Genomic DNA, 17,182 nt, shown 5'->3' with positions numbered 1-17,182 from the left:
AAGAATTATCATCAAAGGAAAGCCTACATACAAAGACTAATCTTTCATCAAGCAGCTAATCATAGTGACTATTTAAACCAAAAAGCTCTACAGCTGATAAATTCCTGTCATTTCAATCTAGAGTACTTTACATATGATCAAAATTACAGTTATGATACATTTAACCAATTGAGGATATATATGATTTCAAGTGTTTACTGAAAGTATATTTTGAGTTGTTTACACTGTCACAGGCGATGGTACTGCAGGAGCAACCCGATTTTCAACAGGGATTTCAACAAATTCAGAGAGGATGGCACGGAATTCATCCCCGGTCATTGTTTCCTTCTCAATAAGGACTTCCACAATCTTGTCCATGGCCTCACGGTTGTTTCTGATGTGGGTCAAAGCAATCTCATAAGCTTCATCTGATAATCTCTTGACAGCAGAATCAATGTCCTCAGCAAGCTTCTCAGACATAGAGTTCCTTGCCATCATTCTCATAATTACATCATTGCTTTGAGCTGATGAGTCCATTAGTGACCATGGCCCAATCTCAGACATTCCAAATGTTACTACCATCTGCAAAACATGTCAATAAAATTCTTCAGCTAGCACATTCTTTGATATATAAATCTGAGAGACACTTATAAGTAAGATTACTAGGACATAACATATAACAAAATTAAGATACCTGTTTGGCCAAACCGGTAATCTGTTGCAGATCACCAGCAGCACCTGTTGTCACCTCAGGTTCACCAAAGATAATTTCCTCTGCAGCTCTGCCACCAAGTCCTCCAACAATTCTAGCAAATAGTTGCTGCCTGGAGATCAGAGTAGGGTCATCTGCAGGAATAAACCAGGTAAGACCTCGTGCTTGACCTCTTGGAATTAGGGTCACTTTTTGAACAGCATCATGTCCTGGAGTCAATGTCCTGCATTAAGGAACTTGGTTAGAATTCAATCATAAGAAGAACCAAGTATTATTCTATCAATCACAACCCATTTTCTTCTACTAGGGTGGAGTGAATTCATCAAGCCATCGCCTCTAGTGATTTTAATTTCTCAATGTATAAACCAGGCACATTTCATCAGAACCCAGTCTCTACTGGACTAAAATTATAAATAATGATCCATCAAGCCACCAACTTAGGTGGCTTAAATTGCCATTCAATGTTTGATAAAAGTGTGTGCCCATGTATTGTTAACAATAACAGTTTTAAGTGAATTAATATCATACTCACCCACATATGGCGTGCCCAACTTCATGGTATGCCACCAGACTTTTGCTCTTCCCATCTGTCATTACTGTGCCTTCCATTCCAGCAACAATCCTATCAATTGAATCATCAATCTCTTTGGATGAAATTGCTGTCTTCCCACGCCGACCGGCCAATATAGCAGCCTCATTGAGAAGGTTTGCAAGGTCAGCTCCACTGAAACCAGGTGTTCTCATTGCTACAACTTCAAGAGATACATCACCATCAAACTTCTTGTTACTGGCATGAACCTTTAAGATCTCTGTTCTTCCTCGTACATCCGGAACATCAACACTTACCTGCATTAGAGATCAAGTCTGAGCAATTTGGATGTTGACTTTAGAGTAATACGCACGTAAATATACATAACATATGCTTACTTGTCTGTCAAACCTCCCAGGCCTTAATAAAGCAGAATCAAGAATGTCTGCTCTGTTAGTGGCAGCGATAACAATGATACCAGTGTTACCTTCAAAACCATCCATTTCTGTTAAGAGCTGGTTAAGGGTCTGTTCTCTTTCATCATTTCCTCCTCCAATTCCAGTACCTCTCTGTCGTCCCACAGCATCAATTTCATCAACAAATACAATGCAAGGAGCATTCTCCTTGGCCTTTTTGAAAAGATCACGTACTCGAGAAGCACCAACTCCAACAAACATTTCAACAAACTCAGAACCAGAGATGGAGAAAAAGGGAACGCCAGCTTCACCGGCAATTGCTTTAGCTAGCAGAGTCTTTCCAGTTCCAGGGGGACCGACAAGAAGAACTCCTTTAGGAATTCGAGCCCCAACTGCAGTGAACCTCTCAGGTTTCTTCAAAAACTCCACCACCTCCATAAAATCTTGCTTGGCTTCATCCACCCCAGCAACATCATCAAATGTCACCCCAGTGTTAGGCTCCATTTGGAATTTAGCCTTAGATTGACCAAAAGTCAAGGGAAACCCAGGTCCACCAGGTCCACCCATGCCTCCAGATGAACGCCTTGAGAGTAGGAACAAACCCCCAATTAAAATTAGAGGGAAAGCCAAATTTCCAATCAAGTTGAATAACAAAGAACCTGAGTCTTCTTGAGCATTGTGTGCTGCAAAGTCAATGTTTTTCTCTCTAAACTTCTGCAAAAGCTCTTGGCTCAACCCAGGAAGTTGCACACGAACTCGCTGTACTCGGTTGCCCAACTCAGGTGAAACAGCTTCCACAATAGCTATGGTTCCATTCTCAAATAAATCTACCTTTTTCACCCTATCCTTGTCAAGGTACTCTAGAAATCTAGAATAAGACATCCTTGAGGAAGAAACCCCTTGATCATCGGCACTGGCACTCCCAGCTCCTAACAAAGCAGGAACACCAACTCCTGCATTGCCAAGCAAAAACTTAAGAAAGCCTCTTCTACCTTCATGTTGCTTTTGCTCCATAGAAGCCTTTATAGAAACTTTTTTCGTCACTTGACTCAGGGACAGAAGGCTGGAAGAAGGCAGAAACTGCCTCCCATATAAGTCCTTGCTTAGAGCTGGTTTAGTACCATGAGTAGATAAACTACTTCCCACAAGGCAAGCTGATGATGCTGCTGCCATCTGTAAGTACCATGAAAGCCATTACAATAATTACCCCAAACATAGAACATATCAAACTCAGCAATATATACAGTATAAATTACCAATTATGATCAAACAAAAAATCCAAACACTATAATAGATTGCTTGATTTATTTCAATGTCAGAAACAATATGAGAAGATTTAAAAAAAATCATTCAACTAGCAACATTCCAGTTCAGCTAGCTCAGTATTCCATAAAACTAATCACAATCTTTAAATCATCATGTAATGTAATTAATATAAAAAACTGTTATTACCCGCGCAAAATCAGTACTCAAACATGAAATAACTAGTCCATAAAATAAGTCCAAGCACAAAGTTTAAAAATTAAATAAAATAATACAATATGCCCAAGCTACAAACAACTTTGTGGACCTACAAATTTCTTCCCTCAGAAAATCTATCTTCATTTCTTTATTGCATGTCCTTAATAAAACTAAATAACATGTCACAGAATAAAATAAGAAAATTACAAGGAAAATGGAACTAACATATCACAGAATAAAATAAATAAAAGAATTATAAGGAAAATGGAAATTTTGGCGACATTAAAGAAGAAAATTTACAAACAGTAGAAAAAAATCAAGCCCATTTCAACTAGTTTTAATCTAACTGAAGAACTACAAATATTAGTAGATTAAGGTCAACAAAGCAGATAAAAACAAATCCCTATACATGAGATAAACTCGAAATAAAGAAAAATCATAATAAAAAAAGCTCCAATCGAAGGGAGAAGTACAACTAAGGTAGCTTGGCAGCTAAAGAGTTGAATTCTTTATTCAATAATCGGAACGAGTTGAAAGACAAAACTCAACATTTAATCGGAAACAAGAAGTGACCCATTACAGTAAATCACAAAGTCTAAAGGAAAAAACGTACCTTTGAAAGCATCTGAAGGAAAATCAGTGAGGAGTGAAGAAGAAGAAAGATAAGGGAGCCTAAATTGGCAGAAAGAGAAGTGGCGGGTGAAGGAAGAAGAAGCGTAAACCGGGGAGTAATATTTGAAGCAGATGTGGTTTAGGGATGGCATACGTGTCTAGATACTAGAGGTTTGAAATCTCTATTTACTCTTAAGATTTTTGTGTGTGCACACTCTTAGCTTTATCGGAATTTTACTCATTAATTATTAATATTATATTATTGTTTTAGATTTATTTTTGGTCCTTTTCCAATAATTAATCTTCGGTGAGCAAGGCTTACTAATTTTTGGGAGTGTACGTGGATAGATGGAAGCCTCCGCCGGATATTAATCCTTCAAATAATAATAATAATAATAATTAAATAAAAATATTTTTGGTTATTATTATTATACTTTTTGTTAAGGGTGTAAAAAGGACACGTCACGCGTGAATTAAAATCTGAGAGGGAGGAACGACTCAGAATTATTTTGTTACCCTTTCATACGTTGGGGTGTGAATACATACTGATCATTAATCCCAATCCTCTGCATCAAAAAAAAAAAAAAAAAAAACCTTTGCAATAGTTTGCTTCTCCGGGGCATTTCTTTATTCCTTTAATCTTTAAGTTACAAACAGTACAAACTACAATCTCTTTCTAGGTCGCAGTGTATTCGGCAGCCTCAACATCAACTATGCATTCGGCCTCCATGGTAGAGTTATGAAATTACTGATTGCTTGACACTTATCCAAACAACTGCTCCACTCCCAAGAGTGAAAACCATATCAGATGTTAACTTCTTGTCATCAAGACAAGCCTAGAAATTTGAGTCGGTATAGCCTAAGAGATTCAAAGCACCACCCTTGTAGACTAACACATAGTTCCTTGTCCTCTTTAAGTATTTTAGAATATGCTTAACAACCGTCTAAGGTTCCTTTCTTGGGTTGGACTGATACCTACTCACAATTCCCACTGCATAGCAAATTTCTGGTCTAGTGCATAGCTTAGCATACATCAGACTTCCAACTACTGAAGCATAATGATTTTTTCTCATGTCTTTTATCTCTTGGGGATCAGTAAGAGATTGTTCCTTAGATAGTCACAAACCATGTCTAGAAGGCATAATTTTCCCTTTGGTATTGGTCATTAAGAAACGCTCTAACACCTTATTAATGTAAGCTGCTTGCGATAGAGCAAGCGATATGTTCTTTCGGTCTCTAATAATTTGGATTCCAAGAACATAATTAGCTTCATCCAAGTCTTTTATTTTTAACTGGGTGCTAAACCACTCATTTACGTCAGTCATCTTCTTGACGTTTTGCTTATGACTAAAATGTTATCAACATAAAGGACAAATAATACTACCACTTGATTATTCTTGAGTTGGTAAACACAAGGTTCATTTTTATTTTGTGTGAAAGCCATAGGTTTTGATTATTTGATCAAACCTCTTGTTGCAAGAGTGAAAAACATGCTTAAGTCCATAAATTGTCCTATTTATCTTGCAAACTTTCTCTTCTTGTCCTGGAAGTTTATAACCTTCTGGTTGCTCCATATAGATTATCTCGTCAAGAATTTCATTAAAGAAAGATGTCTTGACATCTATTCTCCAAATCTCATAATCGAGAGCAGCTGCTATAGAGAGAAGTATACTGATGGATTTGAGCATTAAAACTGGACTAAAAGTATCCTCATAGTCCACACCTTCTCATTAGGTATAACTCTTTGCTACAAGTCTGGCTTTAAAAGTTTTAACTTGTCCATCAACACCTCTTTTCATCTTGTAGACCATTTACATCCGATTGGATGATAATCATCAGGTGCATCTACATATTCCCAGACTTTATTTTTCTTCATGGAATCCATTTCTGAATCCATGTTGATTGACCATTGTTTCTATTCCAGACTTGCATTTCCTGTTTATAGGTTAATGGGTCATCATCAATACTATCACCAACAACCATATTGATTTCACCATCTAGGGAGCCCATTTAAGTTTTTACTAAGTAAATGGACTAGGTTGCTAAAATAAATTTTGACATAAGGAAATTTATTTAGGCCCAATTAGATTTGGGCTTATTCAATGAAAGAGATTGTTCCTTAGATAGTCACAAACCATGTCTAGAAGGCATAATTTTCCCTTTGGTATTGGTCATTAAGAAACGCTCTAACACCTTATTAATGTAAGCTGCTTGCGATAGAGCAAGCGATATGTTCTTTCGGTCTCTAATAATGTAAAGCCCGCTTAGTTAATTTGGAAATTAGCAGTTAATCATGATTATTTATGAAATTATTTATAGCTATTTAAATAATTTATTATGCTGTTATTATGGAATTCAGAAATGCATGGTTATGTTATTCAGTAGTTTTCATATGTTGCATTTCCGGTGCCCGGTATTTTGGAACTCGGCGTTTGGCTCAGTAGAAATCACAACTTAGCATGTTACTAGTTTTGGACGGGTTTTAGACATTGGGAATGTCGGGAATGGCCGGGAATTTAGAATGTCCCAAAAATACCCCTTTAGTATGAATTATGTGGTTTTATGGTGGAGGGGTAAAATGGTCTTTTTGCCCCATTAGTAATTTGTCTTTTGTGATTTTATGAAATGGAAAATAAATATTTATTTAATGGATTATTTATGGCTGAAATGAAGTAATATATGTGACTTGTTTTAATTTATTCATTTTTCACAAAAAATTACTAAGTTAGAAAAATAGAATTTTCCAAAAAACTCTCTCTTTTCCTCTCCATTCCGGCTGGGTATTTGGGATTCAAAGGCTGGGTTTTTCAAGCTTGATTCAACCTATATTTGTGAACTCTTGTTTGTGGTATGTGATCTCTAACTTTCTCTCTTTAATTTGTTGGAAAAAAATGATGAAAATGGTGATGCATGCATGATAAATTGAGGTTGTTGCTGCTGTGTTTTGTTGTTGATTTCTGAGGATTAAAGCATGATTTTTAGTTGGTAATTAAGCTACTTGTGAAGTATGATTCCTAGGTTGAGCATGCTAGAGTTTTATTATGCAAAAGTTTGATTTTCAACATGAAAATTGTGTAATCTGTTTCTGTGAAGTTGCTGTTGTTTTTAATAGTTTTCAGAGGTGATTTTATGCTAGTTTAAGTAGAATTAAGCTAGTGGAATGCATGATTAGGTGGTTTTTCTCAAGTTTGAGTTTAGAACTCAAAGCTTGAGCTCCAATGGCATTTTTCGTGATTGAGGTTTCTGGGTTGTTTTGATGCCTTGGATATGTTCTAGGGAAGGTATAGAACAGGTCTGGAAAGTTTGAGGTGATTTGGGGTTGAATTGAGCAAGATATGAAAATTTGATGTTGCTGCCTGCGAGGAACCGGAATTCGGTTGTGCATCCGGATTCGGATGAGGGTTCGCATTTAACCGAATTCCGGGTTGGCAACCGGCCTACCTGGGGAATTTTCAGAACCCGTGTTTTTCCTCGTTTTTATGTTTTAAGGGGTATTGCCATGCTTTTTATCGATAGGGAAACTTTTAGTTCCTAGTTTAAGTCCCCGGGAAGTGATTTAGCGTGTCACTTATAGCGTTGTGATTTTTATGGTTTAGGAGCCGATCCGTCCGTCAGCTCGACACATTCCACGGGTTGACCAAGACACCCGAATTCGGAATCCGGAGTAAGATTAGTATAACAAAGATGCATATGTAGATTACATGTTTAGCGAGCATGTAGGAAGCCTGTTAGATTACCTTAGTTGTATGTTGGCTTCGAACCATCCAACCCCGTCACGTCGGTACAGCCGGAGTATGACCAAGCAATGAGTATGACCGGTTTGACCGATCAGCCGACACTTGGTTGGTGGTTCCGTACTATTGACGTATCCCGTCGGTACAGCCGGAGTATGACCAGCGGCCGGAGTATGACCGGCTCGACCGATCGTAGAGGATATAGTAACACGTCGGTACAGCCGGAGTATGACCAAGAATGGAGTATGACCGGTTCGACCGATCAGTTTGTTACGTGTCAATAGTACCGTCCCTATCAACGTTCGTAACTCGGCACCATGTTGGACATGGCGGTAGTGGCTCGGTACCATGTTGGACATGGCAAGAGCGGGACTCGGCATCGTGTTGGACACGGCGCTAGAATTATGTATGAGTATTATTATGCTTTTCTTACCGAGTCCGTCGACTCACGCTCTACGTTATGTGTAGGTAAAGGCAAGGCTAAAGCTGATGGACCGTGAGCGAGCTTGAGAAGATTGTACATGTCGGGGCGGTTAGGCCTGGAGCGTACGATCATCGGGACAGCGAGGCTGATTTTTGTAACTGGTCGTTAGACGACTTTTATTTTATGTAACAGTTAAACAGTTAAATCTTTTTGTAAATGATTTTATAATCGGGATCCCGAGTCTTTTGTAATATTGTTTTATAAGTTTAATTAAATAGAAAAATTTTAATTAATCACGTTTTTCCATAAACCTCGTTGATTAGCAACGAGCTGCACAATATGTTTAAAAATCACGTAATATGCCTAAGTTAGTTAGGGTGTTACAATTTGGTATCAGAGCCGCCAGGTTGTCTTCCGAAGATCGTCACGACATGTACAATCATCATCAGCAGTTAGCTCGTTTCACGGTTCAGTAAGCCTTTATTGCTTTAGTAGTTTGTTTTATTCAGTTATGAAAAAGAAAAGCCTGTTAGGAAGCATCTTAGTAGCCTGATAGTAGAATAGGCGCATGTTTCGTTTTTAATTTCCAAATTAAGCGGCATTAGTAAGCTCTCGATGATCGTGACCTGAAGTGCCAACTCGGGATTTCGAGGCGGTTCAGACTAGATGGACGCCAGACGAAATATTAGGAGTCAGGGCATCTCAGTCGGGTCAGATCAAGGTCAAGGAGCTCAGTTCCCCTCAAGTGTTTTGGGCCGAGGTAGAGGTCCCAGGGGCAGGATTCACGGTTGGAGTGATGTTAACTCGCCGCAGGCTGCCCAAGTCAATCAGGAAGCCCAGAATTGGGAAGTTACGGTTTGCGGAAATGCAAGCCCGGATAAAAGAGCAAGACCTCGAGATTCAGAGGTTGAGACAGCAGGGTGCTCCTGCAGTTCCAGTGCCCGTAGTTCCAGTGGCACCTCGCCTCGCCGCCTGTGCCGAGATAGTGGTGGCGGCCCATAGATTGGAACCATTGTATGAGCGGTTCCGGAAGCAAGCACCTCCGGTTTTCCTGGGAGGTCCGGACGTGATGAAAGCCGAACAGTGGCTGACGGTGATTACCAAGATCCTGAACTTCATGGGTGTCACCGGTAATGACAGAGTGGTGTGTGCCACTTTCCAGTTTCAAGTAGACGCTTTGGTCTGGTGGGACATGGTGTCTCAGATCCATGACATCATCTCTATGACCGGGGAAAGGTTTTAGGAACTCTTCAACGCTAAATGTTATAATGAGGCGGTCAGAAGCGCCAAGAGGAAAGAGTTCGCCCACCTGACCCAGCGAGAGAATATGAGCAGGACGGAATATATTACTCAATTCAACCGGTTGGCGAGGTTAGCCTCGGGATTTGTGCCAACCGATTTCAGTAAGAAAGAAAAATATCGGGATGGACTTAATGTGAAGATCAAGTATGACCTTATGATCACTACCAACGATAAGACCATCTATGCTGAGATGGCGGAGAAAGCATGGTGAGCTGAGGGCGCAGTTAGATGTATGTGGAATCAGTTAGGACTCTGGAATGTGGCGGGGCTCCTACCCCTCCTGCGTCAGGTTTCAGCAGGGGAGGTAGTGGTTCGGCCATGGACTGGAGGAGGAATCATCCACTGCATCTGGTGGCTCGAGGCAGAACAAGAGGTTCTAAGGGAACCAGAATCAAGACGATCGTCAGGGTAGTGTTAAGACCCGTTATTCCTATTGGAGTGTCTTATTAGTAAGAGGCATTCTCCGGGTGAGTGCTTGGATCAAGGTTGTTTTTGTGTGGCTGCTAGAATCTCTAGTAAATTGGATAGACCGTATGATAGATATGAATCAGGGTTTGGAACCCTGTTACCTGGCGGAGAATTGGTTATCTCCAATAGGTAGATTAGATCTATGCCGATCAGGATAGATGGTAGAGAGTTAAGCGCTGATCTGATAGAGATGAGTTTAGTCGAATTCGATATTATTTTAGGAATGGATTTCCTATCTAAATATTCGGCGAGCATTGATTGTAAAAGGAAGATGGTGGTCTTCCAACCGGAAAGTGAAGAACCGTTTGTATTTGTGGGTTCAGTTCAGGGATCTCGGATCCCGGTGATCTCGGCTATGTCAGCGAGAGAATTGTTGCACGGCGGTTGCTTAGGGTTTCTGGCCGTGGTGGTGGACACCACTCGGCCAGACACCATTCGGCCAAAAGATATCAAGGTGGTTCGGGAATTTTTAGATGTTTCTCCCGAAGAACTTCCAGGGTTACCACCTCAGCGGGAGATTGATTTTGTGATTGACTTGGCACCAGGGGTGGAACCGGTTTCCAAAGCCCCGTGTAGGATGGCTCCAGCTGAACTTAAGGAATTAAAGATTCAGCTCCAAGGGTTGCTTGACATAGGGATCATTCGGCCCAGTGTGTCACCTTGGGGAGCCCCGGTTTTGTTTGTCAAGAAGAAGGATGGATCTATGAGGATGTGCATCGACTACAGGGAGTTGAACAAGCTGACGGTGAAGAATAAATATTCATTACCTAGGATCGATGACTTGTTCGATCAGCTTCAGGGGAAGACGGTCTTTTCTAAGATTGATCTCCGTTCGGGTTATCATCAGTTGAGAATCCGAGAGGAGGACATTCCAAAGACGGCTTTCCGCACTAGGTATGGACATTACGAATTTCTGGTTATGTCATTTGGACTAACCAATGCTCCTGCAGCATTCATGGACCTGATGAATAGAGTATTCAAGGATTTTCTCGATATCTGTGTAATTGTGTTTATCGACGACATCCTCGTGTACTCTCAATCAGAAGAGGAGCATGAGTCACATCTTCAGATGGTACTGCAACGGCTTCGAGAACATAAGCTTTATGCCAAGTTCAAGAAATGTGAATTCTGGCTATCTCAGGTGTCCTTCCTAGGGCACATTGTGAGCAAAGATGGGATCAAGGTGGATCCCGGGAAGATTGAATCCGTCAGGGATTGGCCGAGACCGAAGACAGTGACAGAGATCAGAAGCTTCTTGGGTTTAGCTGGGTATTACCGTAGGTTCGTGGAAGGGTTCTCCAAAATTTCAATGCCCCTAACCGAGCTTACAAAGAAGAATCAGCGGTTTATCTGGTCAGATAAATGCGAAGCTAGTTTTCAGGAGCTGAAACAGAGGTTGATTACTGCTCCAGTGCTAGCTTTGCCTTCGGACAAGGAGAAGTTCGTAGTCTACTGTGACGCATCCAAACAGGGTTTGGGGTGTGTATTGATGCAAGCCGACCGGGTTATCGCTTATGCCTCCCGTCAGTTAAAGGATTATGAACAGCGATACCCGACTCATGATCTAGAATTGGCCGCAGTGGTGTTTGCACTGAAGATTTGGCGGCATTACCTTTATGGGGAGAAGTGTGAGATCTATACCGACCATAAAAGTCTCAAGTATTTCTTTACTCAGAAAGATTTGAACATGAGACAAAGGCGTTGGTTGGAATTAGTGAAGGATTACGATTGTGAGATCCTCTATCATCCCGGGAAAGCCAATGTAGTGGCCGATGCCCTGAGCAGAAAGGGTTCCGGGCAAGTAGCTAGTATGGTTCAGATCTCACCTCAGCTAGCAGAGGATATGGTTAGATCCAGCATTGAGTTTGTGGTGGGTCAGCTTCACAACTTGACGCTGCAATCTGATCTGTTGGAAAGAATAAAAATCGCTCAGATGACAGATCCGGAGTTAGTGAAAATCCGAGATGAGGTGTTGGCTGGTCAAGTCAAGGACTTTTCAGTGTCAGACAGTGGGATGCTTTTGTATAAAGCCAGGGTTTGTGTTCCGAACAGTGTGGAACTTAGAAATGAGATCTTTGAGGAGGCTCATTCTACCCCATATTCTCTGCATCCCGGCACCACTAAGATGTACCAAGATTTGAAACCGTACTTCTGGTGGAGCGGTATGAAGAAGAATTTGGTAGAATTCGTATCGAGATGCCTCACTTGTCAGCAGATTAAGGCTGAACATCAGAGACCAGCAGGGTTGTTGCAGCCTCTAACCCTACCAGAATGGAAATGGGAGGATATTACGATGGATTTTGTGGTCGGGTTACCTAGGACCACGGGTTTATTTGATTCCATTTGGGTAGTGGTGGATCGATTTACGAAATCTGCTCATTTTCTGCCGGTTAGAACAACGTTCACAGTGGATCAGTTGGCAGAGTTATATGTCAGAGAGATAGTGAGACTTCACGGGGTACCGAAATCTATAGTTTCGGACAGGGATCCGAAGTTTACCTCCAAATTTTGGCAAAGTTTGCAACGGGCAATGGGTACAAAGCTAAAATTTAGTACAGCATTCCATCCTCAGACAGATGGTCAGTCCGAAAGGACAATTCAGATATTGGAGGACATGTTGAGAGCCTGTGTTATGGACTTTAAAGGCTCATGGAATAAATATCTACCGTTGATAGAATTCTCTTACAACAACAGTTATCAGAGTACGATAGGGATGGCTCCCTATGAACTGTTGTACGGTAGGAAATGTAGATCCCCTATCCACTGGGATGAGACAGGGGAGAGGAAATACCTAGGTCATGAGTCAGTGCAGCGGACCAATGAGGCTATAGAGAGGATAAAAGCTAGAATGCTTGCCTCACAGAGCAGACAGAAGAGTTACGCAGATCTGAAACGCAGAGATGTTGAGTTCCAAGTAGGGGAACATGTGTTTTTGCGGGTATCTCCGATGAAGGGGATTAAACGTTTCGGGAAAAGAGGCAAGTTATGCCTAGATTTACAGGACCTTTCGAGATTCTCGAAAAGATAGGTCAAGTGGCATATCGGTTAGCATTGCCTCCAGCCTTATCAGCAGTTCACAACGTATTCCATGTCTCGATGTTGAGAAAATACGTTTCAGACCCCTCTCATATACTCAGTTATGAGAGCCTTTAGCTACAGCCAGACATGACTTATGAGGAACAGCCAGTGCAGATCCTAGATAGAAAGGATAAAGTCATTCGGAATAAGACCATAGCATTGGTCAAGGTTCTCTGGAGAAACAGCAAGGTGGAGGAAGCCACCTGGGAGCTCGAGCCAGATATGAGAGCTCAATATCCAGAGTTATTCAGGTTAGATTTCGGGGACGAAATCCTTTTAAGGGGGGGATAGTTGTAAAGCCCGCTTAGTTAATTTGGAAATTAGCAGTTAATCATGATTATTTATGAAATTATTTATAGCTATTTAAATAATTTATTATGCTGTTATTATGGAATTCAGAAATGCATGGTTATGTTATTCAGTAGTTTTCATATGTTGCATTTCCGGTGCCCGGTATTTTGGAACTCGGCGTTTGGCTCAGTAGAAATCACAACTTAGCATGTTACTAGTTTGGGACGGGTTTTAGACATTGGGAATGTCGGGAATGGCCGGGAATTTAGAATGTCCCAAAAATACCCCTTTAGTATGAATTATGTGGTTTTATGGTGGAGGGGTAAAATGGTCTTTTTGCCCCATTAGTATTTTGTCTTTTGTGATTTTATGAAATGGAAAATAAATATTTATTTAATGGATTATTTATGGCTGAAATGAAGTAATATATGTGACTTGTTTTAATTTATTCATTTTTCACAAAAAATTACTAAGTTAGAAAAATAGAATTTTCCAAAAAACTCTCTCTTTTCCTCTCCATTTCGGCTGGGTATTTGGGATTCAAAGGCTGGGTTTTTCAAGCTTGATTCAACCTATATTTGTGAACTCTTGTTTGTGGTATGTGATCTCTAACTTTCTCTCTTTAATTTGTTGGAAAAAAATGATGAAAATGGTGATGCATGCATGATAAATTGAGGTTGTTGCTGCTGTGTTTTGTTGTTGATTTCTGAGGATTAAAGCATGATTTTTAGTTGGTAATTAAGCTACTTGTGAAGTATGATTCCTAGGTTGAGCATGCTAGAGTTTTATTATGCAAAAGTTTGATTTTCAACATGAAAATTGTGTAATCTGTTTCTGTGAAGTTGCTGTTGTTTTTAATAGTTTTCAGAGGTGATTTTATGCTAGTTTAAGTAGAATTAAGCTAGTGGAATGCATGATTAGGTGGTTTTGCTCAAGTTTGAGTTTAGAACTCAAAGCTTGAGCTCCAATGGCATTTTTCGTGATTGAGGTTTCTGGGTTGTTTTGATGCCTTGGATATGTTCTAGGGAAGGTATAGAACAGGTCTGGAAAGTTTGAGGTGATTTGGGGTTGAATTGAGCAAGATATGAAAATTTGATGTTGCTGCCTGCGAGGAACCGGAATTCCGGTTGTGCATCCGGAATTCCGGATGAGGGTTCAGTAATTCCCAGAACCGGAATTCCGGTTGGGCAACCGGTCTACCGGTTGGGGAATTTTCAGAACCCGTGTTTTTCCTCGTTTTTATGTTTTAAGGGGTATTGCCATGCTTTTTATCGATAGGGAAACTTTTAGTTCCTAGTTTAAGTCCCCGGGAAGTGATTTAGCGTGTCACTTATAGCGTTGTGATTTTTATGGTTTAGGAGCCGCAATCCGCCGTCGGCTTCGTTCCGGTCGGGTTGACCGGCACACCTGAATTCGGAATCCAGGTAAGATTAGTATAACAGTATGCATATGTAGATTACATGTTTAGCGAGCATGTAGGAAGCCTGTTAGATTACATTAGTTGTATGTTGGCTTCGAACCATCCAACCCTGTCACGTCGGTACAGGCTGGAGTATGACCAAGAATGAGTATGACCGGCTTGACCGATCAGCCGACACTTGGTTGGTGGTTCCGTACTATTGACGTATCCCGTCGGTACAGGCTGGAGTATGACCAAGAACGGAGTATGACCGGTTCGACCGATCGGGAGGATATAGTAACACGTCGGTACAGCCGGAGTATGACCGGAATGAGTATGACCGGTTCGACCGATCAGGTTGTTACGTGTCAATAGTACCGTCCCTATCAACGTTCAGAACTCAGTACCATGTTGGACATGGCAAGAGTGGCTCGGCACCATGTTGGACATGGCGATGCGGGACTCAGTATCGTGTTGGACACGGCAGTTAGAATTATGTATGAGTATTATTATGCTTTTCTTACTGAGTCTGTCGACTCACAGTTCTACGTTATGTGTAGGTAAAGGCAAGGCTAAAGCTGATGGACCGTGAGCGAGCTTGAGAAGATTGTACATGTCGGGGCGGTTAGGCCTGGAGCGTACGATCATCGGGACAGCGAGGCTGATTTTTGTAACTGGTCGTTAGACGACTTTTATTTTATGTAACAGTTAAACAGTTAAATCTTTTTGTAAATGATTTTATAATCGGGATCCCGAGTCTTTTGTAATATTGTTTTATAAGTTTAATTAAAAAGAAAAATTTTAATTAATCACGTTTTTCCATAAACCTCGTTGATTAGCAACGAGCTGCACAGTATGTTTAAAAATCACGTAATACGCCTAAGTTAGTTAGGGTGTTACAAATAATTTGGATTCCAAGAACATAATTAGCTTCATCCAAGTCTTTTATTTTTAACTGGGTGCTAAACCACTCATTTACGTCAGTCATCTTCTTGACGTTTTGCTTATGACTAAAATGTTATCAACATAAAGGACAAATAATACTACCACTTGATTATTCTTGAGTTGGTAAACACAAGGTTCATTTTTATTTTGTGTGAAAGCCATAGGTTTTGATTATTTGATCAAACCTCTTGTTGCAAGAGTGAAAAACATGCTTAAGTCCATAAATTGTCCTATTTATCTTGCAAACTTTCTCTTCTTGTCCTGGAAGTTTATAACCTTCTGGTTGCTCCATATAGATTATCTCGTCAAGAATTTCATTAAAGAAAGCTGTCTTGACATCTATTCTCCAAATCTCATAATCGAGAGCAGCTGCTATAGAGAGAAGTATACTGATGGATTTGAGCATTAAAACTGGACTAAAAGTATCCTCATAGTCCACACCTTCTCATTAGGTATAACTCTTTGCTACAAGTCTGGCTTTAAAAGTTTTAACTTGTCCATCAACACCTCTTTTCATCTTGTAGACCATTTACATCCGATTGGATGATAATCATCAAGTGCATCTACATATTCCCAGACTTTATTTTTCTTCATGGAATCCATTTCTGAATCCATGTTGATTGACCATTGTTTCTATTCCAGACTTGCATTTCCTGTTTATAGGTTAATGGGTCATCATCAATACTATCACCAACAACCATATTGATTTCACCATCTAGGGAGCCCATTTAAGTTTTTACTAAGTAAATGGACTAGGTTGCTAAAATAAATTTTGACATAAGGAAATTTATTTAGGCCCAATTAGATTTGGGCTTATTCAATGAATAACAATTGTTTATTTTAAGGTTAAATTCCTCTCTTTTGGGCCTTGTGTGAGAGTTGGGGGCCATAGAAGTGGGTACGACATACTGAACCCAGCTCCCCCTCATATGAACTACCCCAATTGTGAAGGCCCATTTGCCTTATTTAAATAATTGTATTAGGTTAATTATATTAGTCTAACCTAATTAAAATTGAATTAGCAACATAATTAACTTTTAAAATATATGAAATTTATTTTTCATGTAATATTTTAAAGTTAATTTTAGAAAAACACTTAGTCAATGATATATTCTAGATAGTTATTTCTAGTACTAGTTATTATTTCTAATATCAAATAGGAAAATATCATTGATTGTGAAATTAATTGTTTCCTAATTAATTTTGGTACAATCTAAGTTTAGTATATTTTCCTAGTATTAAACTAGAATTAATAATTAAGTTTCCTCTTTACTTAATTATTTATTTCTTGAATTTAATACATTTAATTAAATTTAAAATTTCAATATCTAAGTTGATTTTCATCATGATACTTTAATATTGTTATTTTCATGTTATTTAATTAAAGTTGAAAATTATTTTAAGTTTGGAATCTTATTTCAGCATAACTTAAGTTTGAATAATTTTCAAAATATATTTTATTTTATTTTATTAATCATTTCCTAAAATTTTGAAATTGCATTTCTTTAATGCAAAAATTTCGAATTTTATTTGAAAAATAGATTAAAGTTGAAAATTATTTATTTAATTTTGGGCCAACTTAAATCAGTGACTTTTTCATTTGATGGTTAATTAAAATAAATAAACTATAATATATTATAATTAGAAATTGGATTAATTAGTCAATGAAAGTCTAGATAGATATTATCTGTTTTGCTTGAAGTATTTTTCTAAGTGTATTTAATTAAATAGAAAATTAATATTTAAGTTGATTTTTTAATCATGATACTTAAATATTTGAAATTTTTCTTAGAAATTTAATTAAATAGGGAAATTATATTTTTTTTGTTGAA

At 39.2% G+C, this 17,182-nt stretch overlaps 1 protein-coding gene across 1 annotated transcript; it reads right to left on the bottom strand.

Annotated features, from left to right (window-relative positions):
- Nucleotides 1-71: 71 nt before the first annotated feature.
- LOC115701050 (ATP-dependent zinc metalloprotease FTSH 2, chloroplastic) lies at nucleotides 72-4,046 on the bottom strand. The gene is made up of 5 exons (XM_030628739.2): nucleotides 3,711-4,046; nucleotides 1,619-2,809; nucleotides 1,224-1,537; nucleotides 674-914; nucleotides 72-561 (listed from the first exon to the last, which is right to left on the bottom strand). Exons 1-5 carry the CDS (start codon nucleotides 3,720-3,722, stop codon nucleotides 220-222), a joined length of 2,100 nt encoding a protein of 699 aa, XP_030484599.2. The 5' UTR covers nucleotides 3,723-4,046; the 3' UTR covers nucleotides 72-219.
- Nucleotides 4,047-17,182: the final 13,136 nt, after the last annotated feature.

The sequence above is a fragment of the Cannabis sativa genome, chromosome 8 (genome assembly GCF_029168945.1).
Source record: "Cannabis sativa cultivar Pink pepper isolate KNU-18-1 chromosome 8, ASM2916894v1, whole genome shotgun sequence".
In the NCBI taxonomy this organism is placed as follows: Eukaryota; Viridiplantae; Streptophyta; class Magnoliopsida; order Rosales; family Cannabaceae; genus Cannabis; species Cannabis sativa.
Note: the sequence above shows the minus strand (reverse complement) of the source record. Positions and strands in the feature narration are given on the sequence as shown.